Source organism: Lampris incognitus, chromosome 7, assembly GCF_029633865.1.
Source record: "Lampris incognitus isolate fLamInc1 chromosome 7, fLamInc1.hap2, whole genome shotgun sequence".
Taxonomy (NCBI): domain Eukaryota; kingdom Metazoa; phylum Chordata; class Actinopteri; order Lampriformes; family Lampridae; genus Lampris; species Lampris incognitus.
The window spans coordinates 60,231,187-60,254,972 of NC_079217.1; the positions used below are offsets into that span (position 1 = coordinate 60,231,187).

Consider the following 23,786-nt stretch of genomic DNA (forward strand, 5'->3'; position numbering starts at 1 on the left):
AGCTAGTCTGACTGGCTGGTGATGAGACTCAGTATTTATCCTCTAGGAGTCGTTGTCAGGCGTTGTTAAACATCGGGACACAAAGAGCCACGCATATCAATACCCCTGACAACGACTCCCAGAGGATAAATACTGAGTCTCATCACCAGCCAGTCGGACCAGCTTGGTCTAGTCAGAAAGGCACGAACTGAGGAAGCCTCTTGGATGAGAGGCGAAACGTCTTCACGGATATATACCAAATCCAGTTGCACTTGATTCGACTCCTTTGGATAACCATGACCTGGATGAATGAGAACATTCACAGACACGTCTAAATTGATGCAATTAATATAATAATAATTGACATAATAATAATAATAATAGCATAATGCAATTAAACACAGGTTGATTGACTAAAAAACAGTCAATTTACTTTGCTTCTGATACACAACTGAGAGCGCCACCGAGAGCCCAGAAAAGAGGGTGAAATACTTTATCCCCTCAGCACTAAAACTCCCAACGGACACTGTGACCCGGATCACTTTCCACCCGGTCCACCGACTGGGCAACCGCATGGGAACCTGACTCATTATCGCCACATATGAACAGTTCCAGTAAAAGGATCTGGTGAAGAGCAGAGGACGGGAGCTGAAGGCAATGAAGTCTGGACTTCATGACCAGTTCCCCCGGGAGGTCGAGAGACGGAGGGTCCTGGAGCCCATCCAGGAAGAGAACAGGCAGGAGGGGAAGGGGGCACCCAGTAAGAGAACAGGCAGGAGGGGAAGGGGGCACCCAGTAAGAGAACAGGCAGGAGGGGAAGGGAGCACCCAGTAAGAGAACAGGCAGGAGGGGAAGGGAGCACCCAGGAAGAGAACAGGCAGGAGGGGAAGGGGGCACCCAGTAAGAGAACAGGCAGGAGGGGAAGGGAGCACCCAGGAAGAGAACAGGCAGGAGGGGAAGGGAGCATCCAGGAAGAGAACAGGTAAGAGGGGAAGGGAGCACCCAGGAAGAGAACAGGAAGGAGGGAAGGGAGCACCCAGGAAGAGAACAGGCAGGAGGGGAAGGGAGCACCCAGTAAGAGAACAGTTAGGACGGGAAGGGGGCACCCAGGAAGAGAACAGGCAGGAGGGGAAGGGAGCACCCAGTAAGAGACAGGCAGGAGGGGAAGGAGGCACCCAGGAAGAGAACAGGCAGGAGGGGAAGGGAGCATCCAGGAAGAGAACAGGCAGGAGGGGAAGGGAGCACACAGGAAGAGAACAGGCAGGAGGGGAAGGGAGCATCCAGGAAGAGAACAGGCAGGAGGGGAAGGGAGCACCCAGGAAGAGAACAGGCAGGAGGGGAAGGGAGCATCCAGGAAGAGAACAGGCAGGAGGGGAAGGGAGCATCCAGGAAGAGAACAGGCAGGAGGGGAAGGGAGTATCGCTGCTAGTAGACAAACTATATATAGACGACCCATTTTTTCCGTGACACCTTCACCAAACCCTCCTTATTTTGAGTTCGATGATACCTGACACAGAAAAATACCTAGCAGATACCTGACAGCCAGGACTGCAAATACTGCTCACCCTTTTCCCAACTTCTCTCTTAACCTGATCCCCTTTCCCCAACTTCTCTCTTAACCTGATCCCCTTTCCCAACTTCTCTCTTTACCTGATCCCCTTTCCCCAACTTCTCTCTTAATCTGATCCCCTTTTCCCAACTTCTCTCTTAACCTGATCCCCTTTTCCCGACTTCTCTCTTAACCTGATCCCCTTTTCCCAACTTCTCTCTTAACCTGATCCCCTTTTCCTAACTTCTCTCTTAACCTGATCCCCTTTTCCCAACTTCTCTCTTAACCTGTTCCCCTTTCCCAACTTCTCTCTTAACCTGTTCCCCTTTTCCCCAACTTCTCTCTTAACCCGATCCCCTTTTCCCAACGTCTCTCTTAACCTGATCCCCTTTTCCCAGCCTCCCTCTAGTCACTGTCCCCCTGTATGTCTGACTGTCGGATGTTCTAGGTTTATTGTTGTCTGTCATGAAGACGTGTGCTTATCCATTTGTCTGTTTAACATCCATCCACCCATTCGGGTTGCGGGATGCTGGAGCCCATCCCAGCAGCCACTGGGCAGTAGGCGGGGAGACACCCGGGACAGGCCGCCAGTCCATCAAAGGGCCGACACACACACACCAAGGGACAATGTAGTACGGCCGATTCACCTGACCTACATGTCTTTGGACTGTGGTGGGAAACCCACGCAGACACGGGGAGAACATGCAAACTCCACACAGAGGACGATATGGGATGATCCCCCTGCTCCAACCTTGGGCCACCCCCCCCAAGCCCCGGACTACCCCGGGGCTCGAACCCAGGACCTTCTTGCTGTGAGTCGCATTTTTTGGATTATCAAAATTCTTTTAATAACTTCTGATGATGTCGCTGCCCGATCTAAGTCAACCGTGCGCATGCGCGACTCACATCTACGGCCGACTCGGATCGGGCGGCGGCAGAGAGCAGCGTTGGTCAAGCGAGCTAGAGAGTGAATGAAGAGAGGGATTGGCGATAGCGAGAACAAATGTTTTTGGAAAGTTCTGAACAAGTATCTCGGTTATATCCAAAATGACTAACCCTGATCCCCGCTCCGCTGTTATTTCTGATCCCCAGCCGATTAGTTTCAGCGTGAGAAATGAAACTAAGCCAAACATCCCTGGTAGGTGGCGGTTTACCGCCTTGCTTCTTAAAGACGAAGACTTTAACAGCCGTTAACGGTTTGCAGCTGTCTGTCTCTCGTGGACTATCCCTTCCCTTCCTGTCTGTCTTGCTACAGTGGGGCAAAAAGTTCTGTCCACAACCACGGAAAGCAAGCAGGCCAAGAAACTCAGCTAACTGACATGTCCTGTCTGTTGATCTCCTCCGCTCCGTTACAGTACTACCGACAGATTACCGCCACGCCGCTTACCCGCCAAAACAGCTTTGGCCTGTCCAGGGTCTGACCGACCAACTGGCCAACCGGTTTGAAGAAATTCGACACACGTTGCCGAGGGCATCCTAATTCAAGTCACAGTGACGTTAGCGCACGTGACTTGCACAAAACTGTCACGCACGCTTCAGGCGTGACTGAGCGACGTGACGTCACCCTCTTTTTGTTGAAATCACATTTAAAACACATCCAACAAACTTCATTTACAGAGTTTGATAGTGACAAAGGAGGTTCCGGGCTTTGTCCTCTTGGGGACTGGTTTGTGCTCCTTGGGGGGGGGGGGTGCGGGCTCCTTGCCTACGGGGGGGGGGGGGGCTACAGGGGGTGTTCCTGTGGGCTTGCAGAGCCTGTGTGCTGCTCGGAGGAACTAAGATAAACTGCGGCCCTCAGACAACACAACAGGCACTATGAACTACTGCGGTGTGTTCATCAAGGTTACTGCCCCGGGATTCAGACGACTCGTTGTGCTGAGGGTTCCCTTTAACACTGACCAGGAGAAGGGGGAGGGGGGGAGCGATATGGAGACAGCCTCACAATTTATTAGTATGATTACATTGTGTATTCTGAAAAACAGAGGTTGGTGAGGGGAAACCCCCCCCTTTTCTCCCCAATTGTATCCTGCCAATTACCCCACTCTTCTGAGCCGTCCCGGTCGCTGCTCCAGCCCCTCTGCTGATCCGGGGGGGGGGGGCGGCTGCAGACTACCACATGTCTCCTCTCAATACACCCTGCTTCTTTTCACCTGACAGTGAGGAGTTTCGCCAGGCGCCCTGACCGACCAGAGGAGGCGCTGGTGCAGCGACCAGGGAACACAATCACATCCGGCTCCCCACCTGCGGACACGGCCAATTGTGTCTGTAGGGACGCCCGACCAAGCCGGAGGTAACACAGGGATTCGATCCGGTGATCCCCATTTGGTGAGAAAGTACTGATCTGAGATCCCACGTTTCCTCCGCTACACACGTTTCATTTCAGCTCAGTGTGTCGGGGTTTGTGACTTGGCCCGATTCTCTGTTGGTGTGTATTCAGCCTTATGATCCCCGAAACCACCAGTCGGGTCGATCGGGTATCATCGGTGAAAGTTGAAAACCGAACTCGTACCTTCGTCTTTGGGTCTATGAGACTGACTCCGTTCTTATTTATGGCGATCAGCAGGATCTCTGGGTAGTTTGGCTCGGTGGTTTGCTGAAAACAAAACAAATTTTACGTGTGATGTAACATATATTATTAGTATTGTAATATCCTGCCATATACAATATAGATGAAGAATGCACCGTTCACATCCTGCTAAGGCTGGTGCATGTAGGTGAAGTCTAAATCCACGAAACGAGGAAGCAACACTTCATTTTGTCCACCGAACTGATTTTGCAACTTACGTCATCTACATCTTAATCCTGTGGACAAAATCTAATATGAATTATGTATCTATGGTAACGTGGAACATTTTATTTGGATAAAAACATGACTTCATGGTAGGTATTATTTGATGTAATACATGCATCTGGATGTAGCATGACTTCAGGAGCCATGACGGATTAACACACAGCACCTTCAAATGCAAACTGCTCCCTTATGCATCTCATACGGTCCGTATCTTGGACATATGGACATTGTCTGTTGGGACAAACGCTCGTCTTGAGGACCGTTTTAGAGCCAACGCTCACCTTGACCTCGAAGAAAGCGGAGCCGAAGGTTGGCCACTTGTAGATGACCTTCAGGAACATGAGTTTGGCCTCCTCCCTCGATTTACCGGCCTGCTTGTTGAAATACGCTACAACAGACTGCCATCACAACACACACACACACACACACACAGACACACACACAGTTAAAGGGACATCTTGACACAAATGTTGCCTTCAGTGCCTCCATCCGGTATCCTGAGAGTCCGGTGTTTTGGTTTTTACCCTCTTCCAGTCGTCAGGCGACATCTGACGAATCAGATCCTGGGGAACCAGCTCTCGAAGCATCTTGGGAATCGTAGGGAAATGCGACTTGTCGTCTTCAAACTTGACACGGTAGATGAGCGCTCCGAGCAGGAAGACCTCCTCCCGGGAACACTTGTGGTAACCCCGCAGGTACTTCGGCAACTCCTTATGGTAAAAACAACGAGGGGAGGCAGAAGAAGGAGAAACACCACCATTATCATCTGATTTGTTTGTATAATAATTCATTATTTGATGAAACCTTTTCTCGGCTAATTGAAAAGCACCTCCAAAAATGAGTCAAATCAGAACCATTTCAAAATAGTTGGAAAAACACAAGACTTAGAAAGGAGTTATTCATCAGCCGTCGACACGGCTCACTTTTTATTCAGACTCGATCCAAATTCGAACCTTTCTCATTAGCCTTTCGTTCCCTTTCTTCCCTCCTCCTCTCTCGCCTTCTTTACTTACGATCTGCTCTGCATTTCATTCCATGTACTGCGTGTTTAACATGGTCAGCTTATGTCAAGTCACTGGCTGGGTAACCTTGCTTGGTCTCTCTGCACAAAAAAATCCAACAAAGGTGGTCGAGAGTTGGACATTTTGGGTCTCTACAGTAGAGGTTCATTGTGATATATCCATCCATTCTCCAAACCGCTTCTCCCGCTCAGGGTCGCGGGGATGCTGGAGCCTATCCCAGCAATCCCATATAGTCCCATATAGTCATATAGTGTGATATATAAGCTAGTTAGTCCTGGATCTTAGAAGGTAGAATAAGGCCCCTGGTGAACAAACCATTACAACATCTTCCTTAGCTGGTGTGAAACTGTGTGGTGTTGTGTTGTATAAGCATGTTAGTCACACTTTCCCTGTGTATCTGTGGGTTTGCAGGCGTGCCGGAAAACTGACCTGGTAGTAATGGAAGATGGAGTCGGCAAAGGAGTCCTTCCCAGGAACGGTGTTGGTCCAAAGCTTTTTCATGAAGAACACCTGGTAGGTCAGTGAAGGAACGATGCCTGCAGGGAGGAGGTGAGATTCTACAGTTCACGGCAGATATTTGAGATTACTGAGTCGACTACATTTGTCTTTAAGTCGCTTGTAAAAAAACAACCAGTGAGCAAAGATGATCGACGAGTTCAAAGTGGTTATCGTCAGCTTCTTCTTCGCGTTACCCCCGGCTTGGTCGGGCGTCCCTACAGACACAATTGGCCGTGTCTGCGGGTGGGAAGCCGGATGTGGGTATGTGTCCTGGCCGCTGCACTAGCGCCTCCTCTGTGTTCAGAGGGAACAGCGTGATCCTCCCACGCGCTACGTCCCCCTGGCGAAACTCCTCACTGTCAGGTGAAAAGAAGCGGGCTGGGGACTCCACATGTATCGGAGGAGGCACGTGGTAGTCTGCAGCCCTCCCCGGATCGGAAGATGGGGCTGGAGCAGCGACCGGGACGGTTCGGAAGAGTTGGGTAATTGGCCGGATACAATTGGGGAGGAAAAAAAGGGGGAGGGGGGAATTCCAAAAAAAAAGGATGTGTTCAGATTTTGGTGTTTTCTTATATAATGCAGTCTGTTTCGATATAGCCCCGCAAACCAGGAGGTAAGGGTTTCAGTTTTGATATTCACTGAGTGTCCTTCAGTGACAGCACTGGTGCACCATTTCGGCGGCGATTAAGTGTCACAGAGAAGGCGGCCAATGGAGTGTTAGCCCTACAACATACATATATAGAGATAATGTTGAAAAAGGTGATCGATTCTCTTTAAGTCAAATACTGTTTCCCAACTTGCCTGGAAAATAAAACGGATTGTGACTCTGATTGCTGCTGTGGCTCTAGCAAGATAACGTGTTTGTCGTTCAGTTTTCTCGACAGAGCTCCCCTTTCAAGAGCTTCATACTGATGGCCTTCCTTCATAAGCTAGAGTCCCTTTACTGCCATAACACTGTAAATGTTAAGAATGCCATTGCTGGGCACTGAAATTGAAAATTTTATGGTAAGACTTTACAATAAGGGTACATTAATTAACACGAGTTAATGCTCGTGTTTTAATAGAATCAGAATCAAGTTTACTGGCCATGTAGGTTTGCGCATAAATGGAATTTGAGTCCAGTTTCGTGGCTCTCACAGTCTACTTAACATCGAATAACCACACTACAATCTTAAGGTATAGCAGAGATGCTGAATAGATGTTAGCAGGTTACTTACACATATGCCCGAGGTAGATGGACATGTACCAGTATACTTATGTACAGTACAGTATATTAAAAATGGTTGGATTTATTTGATAATGTTAAGTGTTTACTTGAATGACAGCCCGCGGAAAGAAGCTGGTTTTACATCTGGCTGTTTTGGGGTACATTGCTCTGTAGCGCCGACCAGAGGGGAGGGGTTGGAACAGGTTGTGACCAGGGTGTGATGGGTCTGTAGTGATGTTTCCTGATTCTGGAGGTGTATAAGTCCTGATTGGAGGGCAGGTTGGCACCATTGATTTTCTCTGCAGACCTAACTGTTCGTTGTAGTCTGTCCCTGTCCTGTTCGGTGGCCGAACCAAACCGGACAGTGATGGATGTGCAGAGGACAGACTGGATTATTGCAGTGTAGAACTGAATCAGCAGTTCCTGAGGCAGGTTGAACTTCCTGAGCTGGTGGAGAAAGTACATCCTCTGCTGGGCCTTTTTGATGATTGTGTCTATGTTGCCCACCTTAGGTCCTGGGAGACTGTGGAACCCAGAAATCTGTAGGTTTTCACCGCAGACACCGTGCTGTTGAGTATGGGGGGGGGGGGACTCCTCCTGAAGTCCATTTTCATCGTCACAGTTTTAAGTGTGTTCAGCTCCATGTTGTTATGGCCGCACCAGAGGTCCAGCTGATCAACCTCCTATATGCAGATTCTTTGTCTATATGCAGATTTGTCACCATCCCAGATAAGGCCAATAATGGTTGTGTCATCCACAAACTTCAGGAGTATAACAGACGGGTCTCCTGCGGTACAGTCATTTGTGTAGGGGGGAGAGCACACATCCCTGGGGGTTGCCAGTTCTGATTGTCCACATGCTACACGTGATTTTCCCCAGCCTCACCTGCTGCCTCCTGTCTGACAGGAAGTTTTTGATCTACTGGCAGATGGGGGCTGGTACATTGAGCCGGGTGAGTTTGGAGTGGAGAATATCTGGGACAGTGGTGTTGAACGCTGAGCTGAAGTCCACAAATAGGACCCTTGCTTGTGTCTCTGGGGGAGTCGAGGTGTTGGAAGATGTAGTGCAATCCCATGTTGACTGCATCCTCCACTGCAGGGGGTCAATCAGGGGCCTGTGATTTCCTTCAGATGGGCTAACACCAGTCTCTCGAAGGATTTCACGAACACAGACGTTAGAGCAATGGGCCTGTAGTTATTTAATCCTGTAATACGGGGTTTCTTGGGGACCAGGATGATAGTGGAGCACTTGAAGCCCGGTGCCTTCCTGGTCTTCTGTCTCTGGAAGAGCTGGTGCACGTCCTCAACAAAGATCCTGAGTGCAGGGGGTCCGCGGTGGTGTAGCGGTCTAAGCATCAGCTTTGTGTCGATGCAGTTGCCCACTGGGGGCTGGGGTTCGCGCCCCGGTCTCGTCAGATCCGACTATGCCCGGACTCGATGAAGCAGCGATAATTGGCAGCGCTGTCTTCGGGAGGGGGGCGGAGTCGGCTTGTGTTCGTCACGTGAATGCGTCTCTGTGTGTGTCGGAAAAAGCAGTGGTTTGACCTGGAGTCGCCTTGTCACAAAAGTGGGGCGGCGTCTCCTTCGAGACTGCCGGCCGGAGAGATGCAGTTGGCGAACGCATGCAGTACGAGGGTGGGTGTTTGAATTAAAATAGGGATCGATTGGCCACTAAATTGGGGGAAAAAGGGAAAAATCAGAAAGAAGTCTACCAAAAAAAAAAGATCCTGAGTGCAGGTGGGGGGGTCGGTGGGGAGGGGGTTCAGTTGGTTGTGGCTGGAGAGGGTGAAGGGTGTGAAAGTTCGCTTATCAAACTTGCAGTGTGGGGGGGATGGTCTCCTGTAGTTGGTAATGTCTTTCAAACCACTCCAGACTGATGCTGGGTCATTGGCAGAAATCCAGAGGAGCACCTTTTTGCCACTCTGATCTCCTTTGTTGAGTGTATTTCTGGCTTTGTTATACCGGATCCTATCCACTTAAGAATGGCATTGGAGCACATCTGTTCCAGGAGTGCTGGTTCCAGACTGCCCTGAATCAAACGCTGATGCATTATAAGACGAGTCAGCATTCTACCACTAACACCTCTCCGGCATCCCTAATGCTGGGACGTGAGATGGAGCTCCCACTGGATAGGCTCAGGGCCCAGGGCACGGCAGCACACAGAGCTCGGCGGGCCGCGGCTAGGCGCCAGAGGGAGATGAAGCAATGCATGTACGGCAAGGAAGCCTCGCATTCAGGTGTCGGGCTGGGTGCGAACCTGTCGGCCCCAGCGAGTCAATAAAATGAGCATTCTGGTCTCAGCCCCTGCAAGTCACACACATTCCAAATTCACACAAGCCACATTCAGACTGAGTGATGGTTCACGCCTGCATGCCAGTCGCCCCAGGAAAGTGCCTGCACCCCCTCCAGTTTATACACCTGAGTCTCCTCCACATTCCACTACAGCAACTGGCTGGTCTGAGCCATTGCCAGAACAGCCCGCACCCAACTTTCCACCTAAGCCTCAGGAGCCAGAACCGGAACCGGTCGTCAAGGCTGAGGGTCAGTCTACATGGGTACAGACTTGCCCTGCCCGCCTTAAGGACTTTGAAACCTCTTTCCTAACCCTAACCCTAGGTCTGTTCCTCTCAGGTGCATTAGCCTGTGGTTGAGCTATAATAACTGAGCACTGTTCACATCTTTGCATTACAGATTTATATGGGGGGAGGGGATGTTATGCACATGAGTACCGTGTTTTACAACAGTTGACGGCTTTACGAGTGAGTGCGTTGTGAAGTAAAGGGATTTTATGTTGCATCGAAGTACTGTGTGGACCTCCAGTTGTGTTGTCAGCTCACTGAATATAACCCTGAGAATTGTCGGTGTTCAGAAAGCGGCTGCTAAAACAGTTATAACAAAGTGATGCTTTTGAAGATAAAAAAAAAGACTCCTCACGTTATTAAACTATAGAATTTGTCTGACTGAATTAAAATCATTGGAATGGATCTTTTAAATATGCCTATGTACATCCCCCCTGGAAAATCTATACAATCTCTTCTCAAACAGTTTTATCCTAAAAATACTCACTTCAATATTTGGCTTTTGCTGTCCACGTCCTCCCTACAGGAAGTAGAAGAGGAAGTAGGTACCTACCATCTTTAGCGGGCCTTGCTTTCTTGATCCAGTCAGTGAGGTGTCGGACAAAGTCAAAGAAGAAATCTCCTTCTGGGACACTGATGACCTGCAAAACACACACACACACACACACATGTATTTGCAGAGAACTTAATCACGGTGAAGAAGCTCATCAAATAACTGCTCCAGGAGACCGTCTGTAGAACGGTTTGTAGCCGCAAAACTCAGTTGGATTCATTTACAATCAAAACCATTTTTCAGAAAGTAAGAGACACAAGAATTTGTATCCCAGTGACAATGTGAGGGGCCGGAACATATCCCAGCATGCAATGGGTTGAAGACGGAGACGCCCTGTAATGGTCAGCGGTTCGTTTCAGGGTCCACGCACAATCAATCACATGATTTGTATGTATGGGCAGTTGACAAGACTCCACCTGGCATGCATGTGTTTGGAGTTTTGAGGAACTCCAGATGAACATGTGAGAGGAACTGAAGGGCTCCTGCATCTGGAAAAGTGTGGAGAGAGGTGAAGGGCTCCGGCATCTGGAAAAGTGTGGAGAGAGGAGAAGGACTCCTGGATCTGGAAATGTGTGGAGAGGTGAAGGGCTCCTGCAGCTGAAAATGTGTGGAGAGAGGTGAAGGGCTCCTGCATCTGGAAAAGTTTGGAGAGAGGTGAAGGACTCCTGCATCTGGAAAAGTGTGGAGAGAGGTGAAGGACTCCTGCATCTGGAAATGTGTGGAGAGAGGTGAAGGGCTCCTGCAGCTGGAAATGTGTGGAGAGAGGTGAAGGACTCCTGAATCTGGAAATGTGTGGAGAGAGGTGAAGGGCTCCTGCATCTGGAAATGTGTGGAGAGAGGTGAAGGGCTCCTGCATCTGGAAATGTGTGGAGAGGTGAAGGACTCCTGCATCTGGAAATGTGTGGAGAGAGGTGAAGGGCTCCTGCATCTGGAAATGTGTGGAGAGAGGTGAAGGGATTCTGCATCTGGAAATGTGTGGAGAGAGGTGAAGGACTCCTGCATCTGGAAAAGTGTGGAGAGAGGTGAAGGGCTCCTGCATCTGGAAACGTGTGGAGAGAGGTGAAGGACTCCTGCATCTGGAAATGTGTGGAGAGAGGTGAAGGGCTCCTGCAGCTGGAAATGTGTGGAGAGAGGTGAAGGGCTCCTGCATCTGGAAATGTGTGGAGAGGTGAAGGACTCCTGCATCTGGAAATGTGTGGAGAGAGGTGAAGGGATTCTGCATCTGGAAATGTGTGGAGAGAGGTGAAGGGCTCCTGCATCTGGAAATGTGTGGAGAGAGGTGAAGGACTCCTGCATCTGGAAAAGTGTGGAGAGAGGTGAAGGGCTCCTGCATCTGGAAATGTGTGGAGAGAGGTGAAGGACTCCTGCATCTGGAAATGTGTGGAGAGAGGTGAAGGGCTCCTGGATCTGGAAATGTGTGGAGAGAGGTGTGGACTGCTGCCTGACCTTGTCTGAGATCTTGACGAAGAGGCTGAAGCCGTCAGAGGATTTGAGCAGCAGCCTGGTGGAGATGTTCTGACAGAAATCCTTTGCCTTGGTGCTGGATTCAACCTCAAACGCCTGGCAGACAGACATACACACATGTAGGAACACAAACACACGCATCATGAATTTTTGCACGTTTTTTGTTTGCTTGCCGCTGTGTCTGTTTTTGAGTGTATGGTCTGACCTCATCTGTATCATCAGGGAAGTAGACTTTGTGGAAGATCTGGGTGGTCTTGTGTTGGATGGCCTCCACCTCCACCAGGTGAGGAGGATACTTCCTGGATCCATTACTGTTTTCAGGACAATGCCAGCAACAGCAAAAACAAACACAACAGAGCGGGAAGTCAGTCTAGCAGGAAGTGATGGGTGATCTGTTGACAAGTGTATTGATGTGTGTGTGTGTGTGTGTGTGTGTGTGTTACTGTTCCTGCGTTGTGCTTATGTGTATTCAGGTATGTCTTTGTATAGTTCAGGTGCACCGTAGAGCCTTGTGCAGCCTCTGCATGCAGTCTCCGGAAAGCGGGTGGTGCTTTTTGGACTGGAGGAATCGCTGGACGTGGGGCAGGAGGACATTGCTTGGGGGAAAGAGTCCAGTGCAGAGCCAGAGGAGCTCCCAGCCTTTCTCCTCACTGTACCTGCAGCAGCAGACAGACCCCAGGACCACGTTGAGTCATTCACAAAACCTACAGCTCTTCTTTAGCTTCTGACTTCAGCTTTCAACTAAACACCGGACTTTTTTAGTACGTTTGCTGACATCTACAGGTTAAAAACCATGTAACGGTTAAGACCATGGCACGCTAGCCTTGGTACTCTATGGTGTTAGCATAGCAGGATAAACACAGCTGCAGCTAATGACATTAATAATGGATCTGTTGGATGTAGGCCTGCCAAAGAGGCAGTACTGGCAGTAATATTGACTATTATATAAATATTATATATTACATAAATGTGCTGTCTGTCTGTCAGTGCTGATAAATGAAATAGAGCCATTATTGATGCTATTAGCTGCAGCTGTGTTTGTCCTGCTATGCTAACACCGCAGAGTACCAAGACTAGCGTGCCATGGTTTTAAACTTTGACATGGTTTTTAACCTGTAGGTGTCAGCAGACTCACCAAAATATAATGGGGTTTAGTTTCACCTTTTCTTTTTTTTTAAGATCCCCCCCCCCATTTTTCTCCCCAATTGTACTTGGCTAATTACCCCACTCCTCCGAGCCGTTCCGGTCTCTGCTCCACCCCCTCTGCCGATACATGTGGAGTCGCCAGCTGCTGCTTCTTTTCACCTGACAGGAGTTTCGCCAGGGGGACGTAGCACGTGGGAGGATCAGGCTATTCCCCCCAGTTCCCCCTCCCCCCCGAACAGGCGCCCTGACCGACCAGAGGAGGCGCTAGTGCAGCGACACATACTCACATCCGGCTTCCCACCCACAGACACGGCCAATTGTAAGGACGCCCGACCCAAGCCGGAGGTAACACGAGGATTTGAACCGGTGATCCCCGTGTTGGTAGGCAACGGAATAGACCGCTACGCTACCCGGGCCCCCCTAGTTACACTTTTAACTTTTACGTGAAAACACAAGAGTCCATTCCCCTCCAGTCACTCTTTGAAAGCCTATTAAAAACCTTATTTTGTGTTTTTAGGCCTTTCAGTTTAAACTTTTGTAGTGCACATGTCCTGGACACCGTTTACACGGACCATTTTACTCCAGATCCCCTTTCTCCCTGTTCATATTTTGTCATACTGGTTCTATAATAGGTTACATGTTCCATAGTAGTGACCATGCAGGTTACCAACACACTTGGGTAACAGAACTGGTTTGGATTGTGAGTCGGTGTGATCTGACTGTTCAGTGACAAAATGAGATGTACTCCTTGTCGCATACCGATCCATCGCCGTACTCTCTAACAACACAACGGTGTATACGCACTTGACGTGGTTGTCGGTGAGCTGCTTCAGGATCTGACAGAAGATCTCGTCTTTCAGCGGCTCGGCTTTCAGTGCTGCCTCGAAGATCTGGTCCGTCAGCTCATTGACAGACCGGGTCCGTTTAGACGGGTAGTCGCCCATATACTTCATTACAGGTGAGACACGCGTCAAGGAAAAAATATACGTATACTTCATGTACTTCAGATCCCATATACTTCATATCCTTCATATCCCATATACTTCATATCCTTCATATCCCATATACTTCATATCCCATATACTTCATGTACTTCAGATCCCATATACTTCATATCCTTCATATCCCATATACTTCATATCCCATATACTTTTGTAAGGTTTTTCAAGTAGGGGTATGATGAAAAACATCGACCGCTTTCACAGCACGCACAGCTCACTGATATAACGCTTCATCCCTCCTGAGAAGTGATGAAAATAAAAACCGTTTTATCATGCATACTTGCACACCTCTGGTACGTGACACAATAAAGACAAGAAGCTGTGAAGAGATATGTATTAATACTCATTCTACACAGATATTTCAAGATGGCCCGGACACATTTGTCGGTCGGTACCCCTTACAAAGGACAATAAATACCTGAATTATAGTGATATTTCACACTAGTTCATCCATCCATCCATCATCCAAACTGCTCATCCTTACTCAGGGTCATGCTGGAGCCTACCCCAGCAGTCACTGGGCGGCAGGCGGGGAGACACCCTGGATGGGCCAACACACATTCACACCTAGGGACAATGTAGTACGGCCGAGTCACCTGACCTACATGTCTTTGGACTGCGGGAGGAGACCGGAGCCCCCGGAGGAAACCCACGCAGACATGGGGAGAACATGCAAACTCCACACAGAGGACGACCCCCGAGGTTGGACTACCCCGGGGCTCGAACCCAGGACCTTCTTGCTGTGAGGTGACCACACTGAACATGGACCAGAGGGAGTAAAGCAGACAGTTGTCCGAGGAGATCAGAAAGACGAGCGTGGTAAAGGTAAAGGCTACGAGAGCATCTCCAAGCAGCTTGATGTTCCCGTGACAACAACTGCAAACGTTATCAAGACGTTTAAGGTCCATGGAGCTCTAGCCACACCTCCCTGGGCGCGGCCGCAAGAGGAAACTCGAACCCAGACTGAACAGAAGGACAGAGCGAATGGCAGAAAAAGAACCAAGGATAACTGCAGAAGAGATACAAGCTGAACTCCATGGGGGAGGGGCATCAGTTTCTGGTCGCACCATCCTTCGCTTTTGTGAGTTCCATGGGAGAAGACCCAGGAGGACTCCACTTTTGAAAGAAAAACATTAAAAAAAATCCACACTGGAATTTACTAAAATGCATATTGACAAGCCACAATCCTTCTGGGAGGATGTCCATTGGACAGATGAGTCAAAACTGGAGCTTTTTGGCAAGTTACTTCAGCTCTATGTTCACAGATGAAAAAACGAAGCTTTCAAAGAAAACCATAACCAACAGCGAGACATGGAGGAGGCTCGGGGGTCTTGAGGCTGCTTTGCTGCTCCTGGCACAGGGCACCTGGAATCTGTGCAGGGCAGTCAAAGCATTCTAGACCGAATCGTACTGTCCAGTGTCAGAGAGCTCTGTCTCAGTCGCAGGTCATGGGTCCTCCAACAGGACAATGACCCAAAACACACAGCTACAAGCACCCAAGAATGGATGAGAACAAAACACTGGACTATTGTACAGTGGCCCTCTACGAGTCCTGCTCTGGATCCCATCGAGCATCTATGGAAAGAGCTGAAACTTGCAGTCTGAAGAAAGCACCCATCAAACCTGAGACAGCTGGAGCAGTTTGCTCAGGACGGGTAGGCCAAACTCCCTGTTCACAGGTGCAGAGGTCTCCCTGAGAGCTATGAAAGAGGTTGGATTGCAGTGATTGCCCCTAAGGGCAGCACGGTGGCACAGTGGTTAGCGCAGTCACCTCAGAGCAAGGAGGTCCTGGGTTCGAGCCCCAGGGTAGTCCAACTTTGGTGGGTCATCCCGGGTCGTCCTCTGTGTAGAGTTTGCATGTTCTCCCCGTGTCTGTGTGGGTTTCCTCCCACAGTCCAAAGGCATGTAGGTCAGGTGAATCGGCCGTACTAAATTGTCCCTAGGTATGAATGTGTGTGTATGTGTCTGCCCTGTGCTGGCCTGATGGCCTGACCAGGGTGTCCCCCCCCCCCCCCCCTCGCCTGCCGCCCAATGACTGCTGTAATAGGCTCCAGCATCCCCGCGACCCTGAGAGCAGGATAAGCGGTTCAGATAATGGATGGATGGATGGATGATTGCCCCTAAAGGTCGTACAACAAAATATTAGGTTAAGGGTACCATCATTTTTGTCCATACAACTTTCATTTGTTTTATTATTTACAATATTATGTTGAATAAAAAATCAAAAGCAAAGTCTGATTTCTATGAAATATGGAAGAAACAATGGTGGAGGCCAATTACTTTGGTCATTTCAAGTTATTTCAGAAAAAAAGGTGGATTCTTCATTTTTTGTGGAGGGGTACCAACAGATTTGAACATTTCACCAGCTTTTTAATCGGACCAAATAGCACCATATGAACAAGCCAATCAGAGCTGTCGCTCAGAGTGATGTCACACCAGAAACAACCAACCCAGGTGTTGCATAAGGCCCACCCTGCTGAGAGTAAGACAGCCTCTGATTGATGCATGGGATGGGATGCATGCTCCATAATCCGGGTCAGGAAATCACAGCAAGCTGAGTCACTTCATCTGGACACAACGTTTACTGAGAGAAACGTTTCATCCACTCATCCAAGGGACCTCTTCGGTCTCACCGGGCTGCAGGTGTCCCCACCCTGTCCCCACCACTGTGATCGCCTCTGAAAGAGCACGGGACAAGGGCTGGACTTGACAAAAGGTGGACTGCTGACTCTCTTGTAAGTCACTTTGGACAAAAGCTGGCAGCTGAGAACATGAGAGATGTTTGAGCTGCACTTATCTATCTCCTTCTCCCTCTCTCTCTCTCTCTCTCTCCCTCTCCCTCTCTCTCAGCTCCCTCACTGATGAAAGGATATCAATGAAGGACATGCAGGCGTCCTGGGCCAGCTCCTCGTGGTTGACCACCTTCTTCAGTAAGGGCTGTTTGATGGGCTCCCTGGTGCAGCTCCACAACTTGTCCTTCCCGCGGTTCTTCATGATCATCACCCTGCTGAGGGTGTGTTTGGGAGGAGGCCTAAGGAGGAGAGAGAGAGATGTAAAACACTGCATTTCAAATCAAATAAATGTACTGGCTTGAGAAGTAGAGGCAGGAAAGGGTAAGAGGGGGTGACAGAACAATCCAAGAGTATTCTGGATTCAGCAGTGTTAAGACTACATCCATACTAAGCCAAGGAACATCTGAATACGCCATGAATACATGGCGAGAAGCGGTTGAACCTTTTTCTGTCCACACAAGTGTTTTCTGATTATTTTCTTTCTTTTTTTTTTTTGGATTTCCCCCCCCCCTCCCCCCTTTTCTCCCCAAATGTACCCAACCAATTACCCCACTCTTCTGTCCCGGTCACTGCTCCACCCCCTCTGTCGATCCGGGGAGGGCCGCAGACTACCACATGCCTCCTCCGATACATGTGGAGTCGCCAGCCGCTTCTTTTCACCTGACAATGAGGAGTTTCACACTATTCCCCCCAGTTCCCCCTCCCCCCTGAACAAGCGCCCTGACTGACCAGAGGAGGCGCTAGTGCAGCGACCAGGACACATACCCACACCCGGCTTCCCACCTACAGACAAGGCCAATTGTGTCTGTAGGGGTGCCCGACCAAACCGGAGGTGTGTGATTATTTTCAAAAAGTTTCTGATCATTTCAGATGGAAAAGCTCTGAAGACTTGCGCTGGGCATGCGCACACAACCTGAGATCACATGACAATCACACGGAAGCGTTTCAGAAGGGCGCCGCTTCTGCCGTCCCCACTGCAGCGCCAGATGGGCCTTTTCAAATTCGTCCGTTTTGGGAAGCGTTTTTGAAAAGCTCGGCTTTTAGTGGCCGAACACGCCGGCTTAGCGTGGATGGAAGGACAAAACGGAGAGAAAAAGACGGGTTTTCTGATCTTTGTCCACATCAGCGTGGGTGTACAGACTCCACCGCTGCCATGAAAATGGCAGTTTGACTCTGCTGATGGTGTTTTGCTGAAAGTGGGAAACTGAGAGAAACCAGGATGGAGAACCATATGGGTACCAGGTACCAGAACCATATGGGTACCAGGTACCAGAACCATATGGGTCCCAGGTACCAGAACCATATGGGTCCCAGGTACCAGAACCATATGGGTACCGGTGAGCGTGTGTGCACACGTACCTGAAATAGTCGTAAGAGAACTCCTCCAGTGTGTACGGTTTCATTCTCTCGTCGTCCTCTGGTAAAACCAGCTGAGCCACCCGAACCGACTCCTGGCGCTGGTCTGGCGTCATGGTCACCAGTGCCTGATTCAATACAGCACACCAAGTTAGACGGACACACACATATATACACACATCATACATAAATACGTAAATGCTCCAAGTTGCTCCAGGGGCTTTTGTGAATCACTTTTAGGTAAAGATTTTTTGTAATCCCGCTCTACAACAACCTGCCTGTGTTTACCGTCTGCACAGGTTTCCTGCACCGTGCCGGAATTCCCAGGTCTTAGTATTTAGGAAAAGTCATAGACCATACCGGGAATTTTTCATTTTTATTCCCCAACACACAAGTTTGTGTCTTTCTAGTGTTAATCAGTTTTAATAATGAACATAATGCAGAGTAACGCCGCTTTTGTCTGTATCACAAATCAGCCAGCGTTGGTGGTCTTAAACGGGACGTCCACCACGGGCGACTCCTCTCACCACGATTTCGGGCTGAGGCCGGGTCATGGTGGGCAGGACGTAGACGCAGTCGGCGGGGAAATCTCCTCTCTGATTGCTCCTCTCGTTGACGCCGTGCGCCCAGCCGGAGTTGAGAACCTGCTCTCCGGTGTCCAGGTCCAACAGGATCAGGTCTCCTTTCAGGAAGCTGAGAAAGGTGGACTCCTCCCCCGCTGGAACAAACGCCAAAACCTTTTTTCCCATTTATTTTTATGTATTATTGTCTTTTTTTATTGCTTATGTGAAGCACTTGTATGAAATGTGCTCTACAAATAAACATATCACATCTTATGTATTCATTCGTTTTGCCTCATTGGCACAAATTACCAATTTCCATCTTATTTTCCTGTTTTTAATGATTGATTTTTTTGTGTTTTCAATTACTTGCTCAAAAACAACAAACAAACCCTGAACTGTTAAAGTATAACTTATTAAACTGAGATAAAAAAAAGAAGTTTTGAACTTTTCCACACAAATTTACCATCAACAAGAGAAATATTATTTTATGTTCCTCCCCCTAAATTACCATTAAATATTAAAAACATCAAGTTTTCAACATGAGGGAGGACAGCTGTAAACTTACCTCGCTGGAAACTTCTACAGCGTTATTTTACAGATAGAAGATTTTCAGAACAGGACTTACTGGGATTGGGGTTGTCCTGTAGAGCCACCACGAACTTTGACCTCTTCCTCAGCCCTTCCAGGAAGGTCACCACCAGGTCACGGATGTCCTCGGCGTTGTTCGAGGTGAAGGTGTACTCGTCTCCTTTGATAGTCGCCAGGGTGAAACTCTGACCCTGCAGCTTCCCCCCTCTGAGAGAGAGAAGAAGAAGAAGAAGAAGAGCGGTTTGAAATGCGGCGAGGATGGAGAGAAAGGACGAGTGAGAGAGAGAAGAAGAAGAAGAAGAAGAAGAACAGTTTGAAATGTGGCGAGGATGGACAGAAAGGACGAGTGAGAGAAGAGAAGAAGAAGAGCCGTTTGAAATGTGGCGAGGATGGAGAGAAAGGACGAGTGAGAGAAGAGTAGAAGAAGAGCAGTTTGAAATGTGGTGAGGATGGAGAGAAAGGACGAGTGAGAGAGAAGAAGAAGAGCCGTTTGAAATGTGGCGAGGATGGAGAGAAAGGACGAGCGAGAGAGAAGAAGAAGAAGAACAGCAGTTTGAAATGTGGCGAGAATGGAGAGAAAGGACGAGTGAGAGAAGAGAAGAAGCCGTTTGAAATGTGGCGAGGACGGAGAGAAAGGACGAGTGAGAGAAGAGAAGAAGAAGAGCCGTTTGAAATGTGGTGAGGATGGACAGAAAGGATGAGTGAGAGAAGAGAAGAAGAAGAGCCGTTTGAAATGTGGTGAGGATGGAGAGAAAGGACGAGTGAGAGAAGAGAAGAAGAAGAGCAGTTTGAAATGTGGCGAGGATGGAGAGAAAGGACGAGTGAGAGAAGAGAAGAAGAAGAGCCGTTTGAAATGTGGCGAGGATGGAGAGAAAGGACGAGCGAGAGAGAAGAAGAAGAAGAACAGCAGTTTGAAATGTGGCGAGAATGGAGAGAAAGGACGAGTGAGAGAAGAGAAGAAGCCGTTTGAAATGTGGCGAGGACGGAGAGAAAGGACGAGTGAGAGAAGAGAAGAAGAAGAGCCGTTTGAAATGTGGTGAGGATGGACAGAAAGGATGAGTGAGAGAAGAGAAGAAGAAGAGCCGTTTGAAATGTGGTGAGGATGGAGAGAAAGGATGAGTGAGAGAACAGAAGAAGAAGAGCCGTTTGAAATGTGGCGAGGATGGAGAGATAGGACGAGTGAGAGAAGAGAAGAAGAAGAGCCGTTTGAAATGTGGCGAGGATGGAGAGAAAGGACGAGTGAGAGAAGAGAAGAAGAAGAACAGCAGTTTGAAATGTGGCGAGGATGGAGAGAAAGGACGAGTGAGAGAGAGAGAAGAAGAAGAACAGCAGTTTGAAATGTGGCGAGGATGGAGAGAAAGGACGAGTGAGAGAAGAGAAGAAGAAGAACAGCAGTTTGAAATGTGGCGAGGATGGAGAGAAAGGACGAGTGAGAGAGAGAGAAGAAGAAGAACAGCAGTTTGAAATGTGGCGAGGATGGAGAGAAAGGACGAGTGAGAGAAGAGAAGAAGAAGAGCCGTTTGAAATGTGGCGAGGACGGAGAGAAAGGACGAGTGAGAGAAGAGAAGAAGAAGAGCCGTTTGAAATGTGGTGAGGATGGACAGAAAGGATGAGTGAGAGAAGAGAAGAAGAAGAGCCGTTTGAAATGTGGTGAGGATGGAGAGAAAGGACGAGTGAGAGAAGAGAAGAAGAAGAGCCGTTTGAAATGTGGCGAGGATGGAGAGAAAGGACGAGTGAGAGAAGAGAAGAAGAAGAGCCATTTGAAATGTGGCGAGGATGGAGAGAAAGGACGAGTGAGAGAAGAGAAGAAGAAGAGCCGTTTGAAATGTGGCGAGGATGGAGAGAAAGGACGAGTGAGAGAAGAGAAGAAGAAGAGCCATTTGAAATGTGGCGAGGATGGAGAGAAAGGACGAGTGAGAGAAGAGAAGAAGAAGAGCCGTTTGAAATGTGGTGAGGATGGACAGAAAGGACGAGTGAGAGAAGAGAAGAAGAAGAGCCGTTTGAAATGTGGTGAGGATGGAGAGAAAGAGAATTTGCATTAAGTATGAGGAAGAGGATGGGGGAAAGACGGAGGAAAAAGGGGGTTGGGAAAGACAGAGACAGAAGGGAGAGGTGGAGATAGGTGGGGAGGTAAAACGTGAGGGGGCAAACTGATAAAGATACCCGCCCACTCAGATCTATGCAGTATATCTGGGCACAGCATTTACTGAGAAATGTTCCATCACTCATCTAAGTGACCTCTTCAGTCTGACTGATGATGATGATGATGATGACTTATTTCAAACATGTAAATAAACAGGCTATAACATACAGATAAGCCATTGCCAGTCATCTGAAGTGATCAGCAAATCCACACATCGGACTCAGCGAACAGGCCCCAGACGTACTGATGTGAACTACCCTGTTGCCCGCCATTTTGATGAATTCTCACCCCCTGCCTCCTCTCTACGATTCCAGGGCATTGAACACATTGAACTGCCAAGAGGGGGAGCTATGGAGAGAACGATCTGCCAAAGGGAGCTCTTTTGTATTGACGCTTTAGATACACTTTAGCCTACGGGCCTCATTGAGGATTGCGGCCTGTCCCGGGTGTCCCCCCCGCCTGCTGCCCAATGACTGCTGGGATGGGCTCCAGCATTCCCATGACCCAGGGTCATGGGAATGCTGGGTAAGGATAAGCGGCTTGGATAATGGATGGATGGATTACTATTAGGCACCTGTTTCTTCTGTTCACTCTGGTTCGTGCCCCTTGTTTGTATTCTTTACTAAGTATGGTTTCCATTTGTATGCCTCACAGTACTCCATTTTGTACTAAAAACTACAACTCTCAGGGCGTCCGGGTGGCGTGGCGGTCTATTCCGTTGCCTACCAACATGGGGATCGCCGGTTCGAATCCCTGCGTTGCCTCCGGCTTGGTTGGGCGTCCCTACAGACACAATTGGCCGTGTCTGCAGGTGGGAAAAGCCAGATGTGGGTATGTGTCCTGCTCACTGCACTAGTGCCTCCTCTGGTTGGTCGGGGGCAACTGTTCGGGGGGGGAAGGCGAACTGGGGAGAATAGCGTGGCCCTCTCACATGCTGGCGGTGCATGGACCGGGGCGGCTCAGAAGAGTGGGGTAACTGGCCAAGGACAATTGGGGGAGAAAAAGGGGGAAAATCTTTTCTATCAGTTTGGACTCATCCATGCTCCCAGCACCTTAGCGAAGACGTAGCCGGGTGGAGCGGCAGTCATCCTGCACCAAAATGTGAGAGGGCAAAACCAGAGGTAAGGAGAAATGGGGAAGAAAAAGGAGAGAGAGAGAGAATAGGGAGAAAAGGATGAACAGTATGGTCAAGGGTGAAAGGAGGGAGGGGGTTAGACTGCAAAAGAAAAAAGCTAGAATCGTGAAGAATGGGAGAGAAGACAGACGGACAGAGACAGATAACGGAGACAGGCGACGACAGATGACCCGGGAAGAGTCGGGGAAATGAAGGCAGAGAGATGCGGTGAAAGAAAAAGAGAGCTTCCATAAAATCTGCCATCTTCCTGGCAAACCGGTTCCCAGCCGGTCTCACCTGCTGCTCGAGACTGCGGTGATTTCTGGGAAAGAGAGCTCCAGGAGGACTTGCTCCTGTTCGTCTACAAAGTAAACCCCCGTCCAGTTCACTGCCACGATCACGTCGTTCTTCGGCAGGCTCGGACCTGAGACGTCAGAGAGACAGAGAGAGAGAGAGAGACATGTCAGTACAGAGAGAGAGACAGACAGACATGTCAGTTGACCTTTAACACTGGTGCTACTAGGTTTTGCTATCAGTGATTCTACGGGGGGGGAAGCTACGTGGTCTTGTGTTCCTACCAGGGAAGAATCCCATTCATTTCTCCATTGACCAAAATTTGAATGTGAAAACTGATCAATAATTCAACCATTTTTGTGAGAGTTTAAAACTTAACATTTAATTTTTCAAATGGACTACATATGTATACTGTCGCCATCTTGATGAGCATCCATCCATCCATTCTCCAAACCGCTTATCCTGCTCTCGGGGTGGCGGGGATGCTGGAGCCTATCCCAGCAGTACTACTCCCTTCAGAGGACAGCACAAACAGGCTCTAACAGGTACTATTTAATGAAGATGCCAGTTGGGGACCTGTGAGGCGTCTGTTTCTCAAACTAGAGACTCTAATGTACTTATCTTCTTGCTCAGTTGTGCAACGCGGCCTCCCACTTCTTTTTCTACTCTGGTTAGAGCCTGTTTGTGCTGTCCTCTGAAGGGAGTAGTACACACCGGTGTAGGAAATCTTCAATTTCTTAGCAATTTCTCGCATGGAATAGCCTTCATTTCTAAGAACAAGAATAGACTGTCGAGTTTCAGATGAAAGTTCTCTTTTTCTGGCCATTTTGAGCGTTTAATTGACCCCACAAATGTGATGCTCCAGAAACTCAATCTGCTCAAAGAAGTGCCCATCCAACCAATCCAACTTGTGGGAGCTGCTTCTGGAAGCGTGGGGTGCAATTTCTCCAGATTACCTCAACAAATTAACAGCTAGAATGCCAAAGGTCTGCAATGCTGTAATTGCTGCAAATGGAGGATTCTTTGACGAAAGCAAAGTTTGATGTAAAAAAAATCTTATTTCAAATACAAATCATTATTTCTAACCTTGTCAATGTCTTGACTCTATTTTCTATTCATTTCACAACATATGGTGGTGAATAAGTGTG

General features: G+C 48.8%; 1 protein-coding gene across 1 annotated transcript in view; it reads right to left on the minus strand.

Annotated features, from left to right (window-relative positions):
- Positions 1 to 23,786, minus strand: part of LOC130115299 (unconventional myosin-VIIa-like) — a 92,830-nt gene that overhangs the window by 2,716 nt on the left and 66,328 nt on the right. Inside the window, exons 33-46 of the mRNA XM_056282906.1 lie at positions 22,642 to 22,768; positions 19,125 to 19,294; positions 18,464 to 18,654; positions 17,940 to 18,064; positions 16,662 to 16,819; positions 13,592 to 13,745; positions 12,142 to 12,297; positions 11,847 to 11,952; positions 11,624 to 11,737; positions 10,178 to 10,265; positions 5,771 to 5,877; positions 4,844 to 5,029; positions 4,601 to 4,717; positions 4,038 to 4,121 (exon numbers count right to left, since the gene is read on the minus strand). Coding sequence (XP_056138881.1) covers positions 4,038 to 4,121; positions 4,601 to 4,717; positions 4,844 to 5,029; positions 5,771 to 5,877; positions 10,178 to 10,265; positions 11,624 to 11,737; positions 11,847 to 11,952; positions 12,142 to 12,297; positions 13,592 to 13,745; positions 16,662 to 16,819; positions 17,940 to 18,064; positions 18,464 to 18,654; positions 19,125 to 19,294; positions 22,642 to 22,768 — 1,883 coding nt within the window. The remainder of the gene's footprint in view (positions 1 to 4,037; positions 4,122 to 4,600; positions 4,718 to 4,843; positions 5,030 to 5,770; positions 5,878 to 10,177; positions 10,266 to 11,623; positions 11,738 to 11,846; positions 11,953 to 12,141; positions 12,298 to 13,591; positions 13,746 to 16,661; positions 16,820 to 17,939; positions 18,065 to 18,463; positions 18,655 to 19,124; positions 19,295 to 22,641; positions 22,769 to 23,786) is intronic.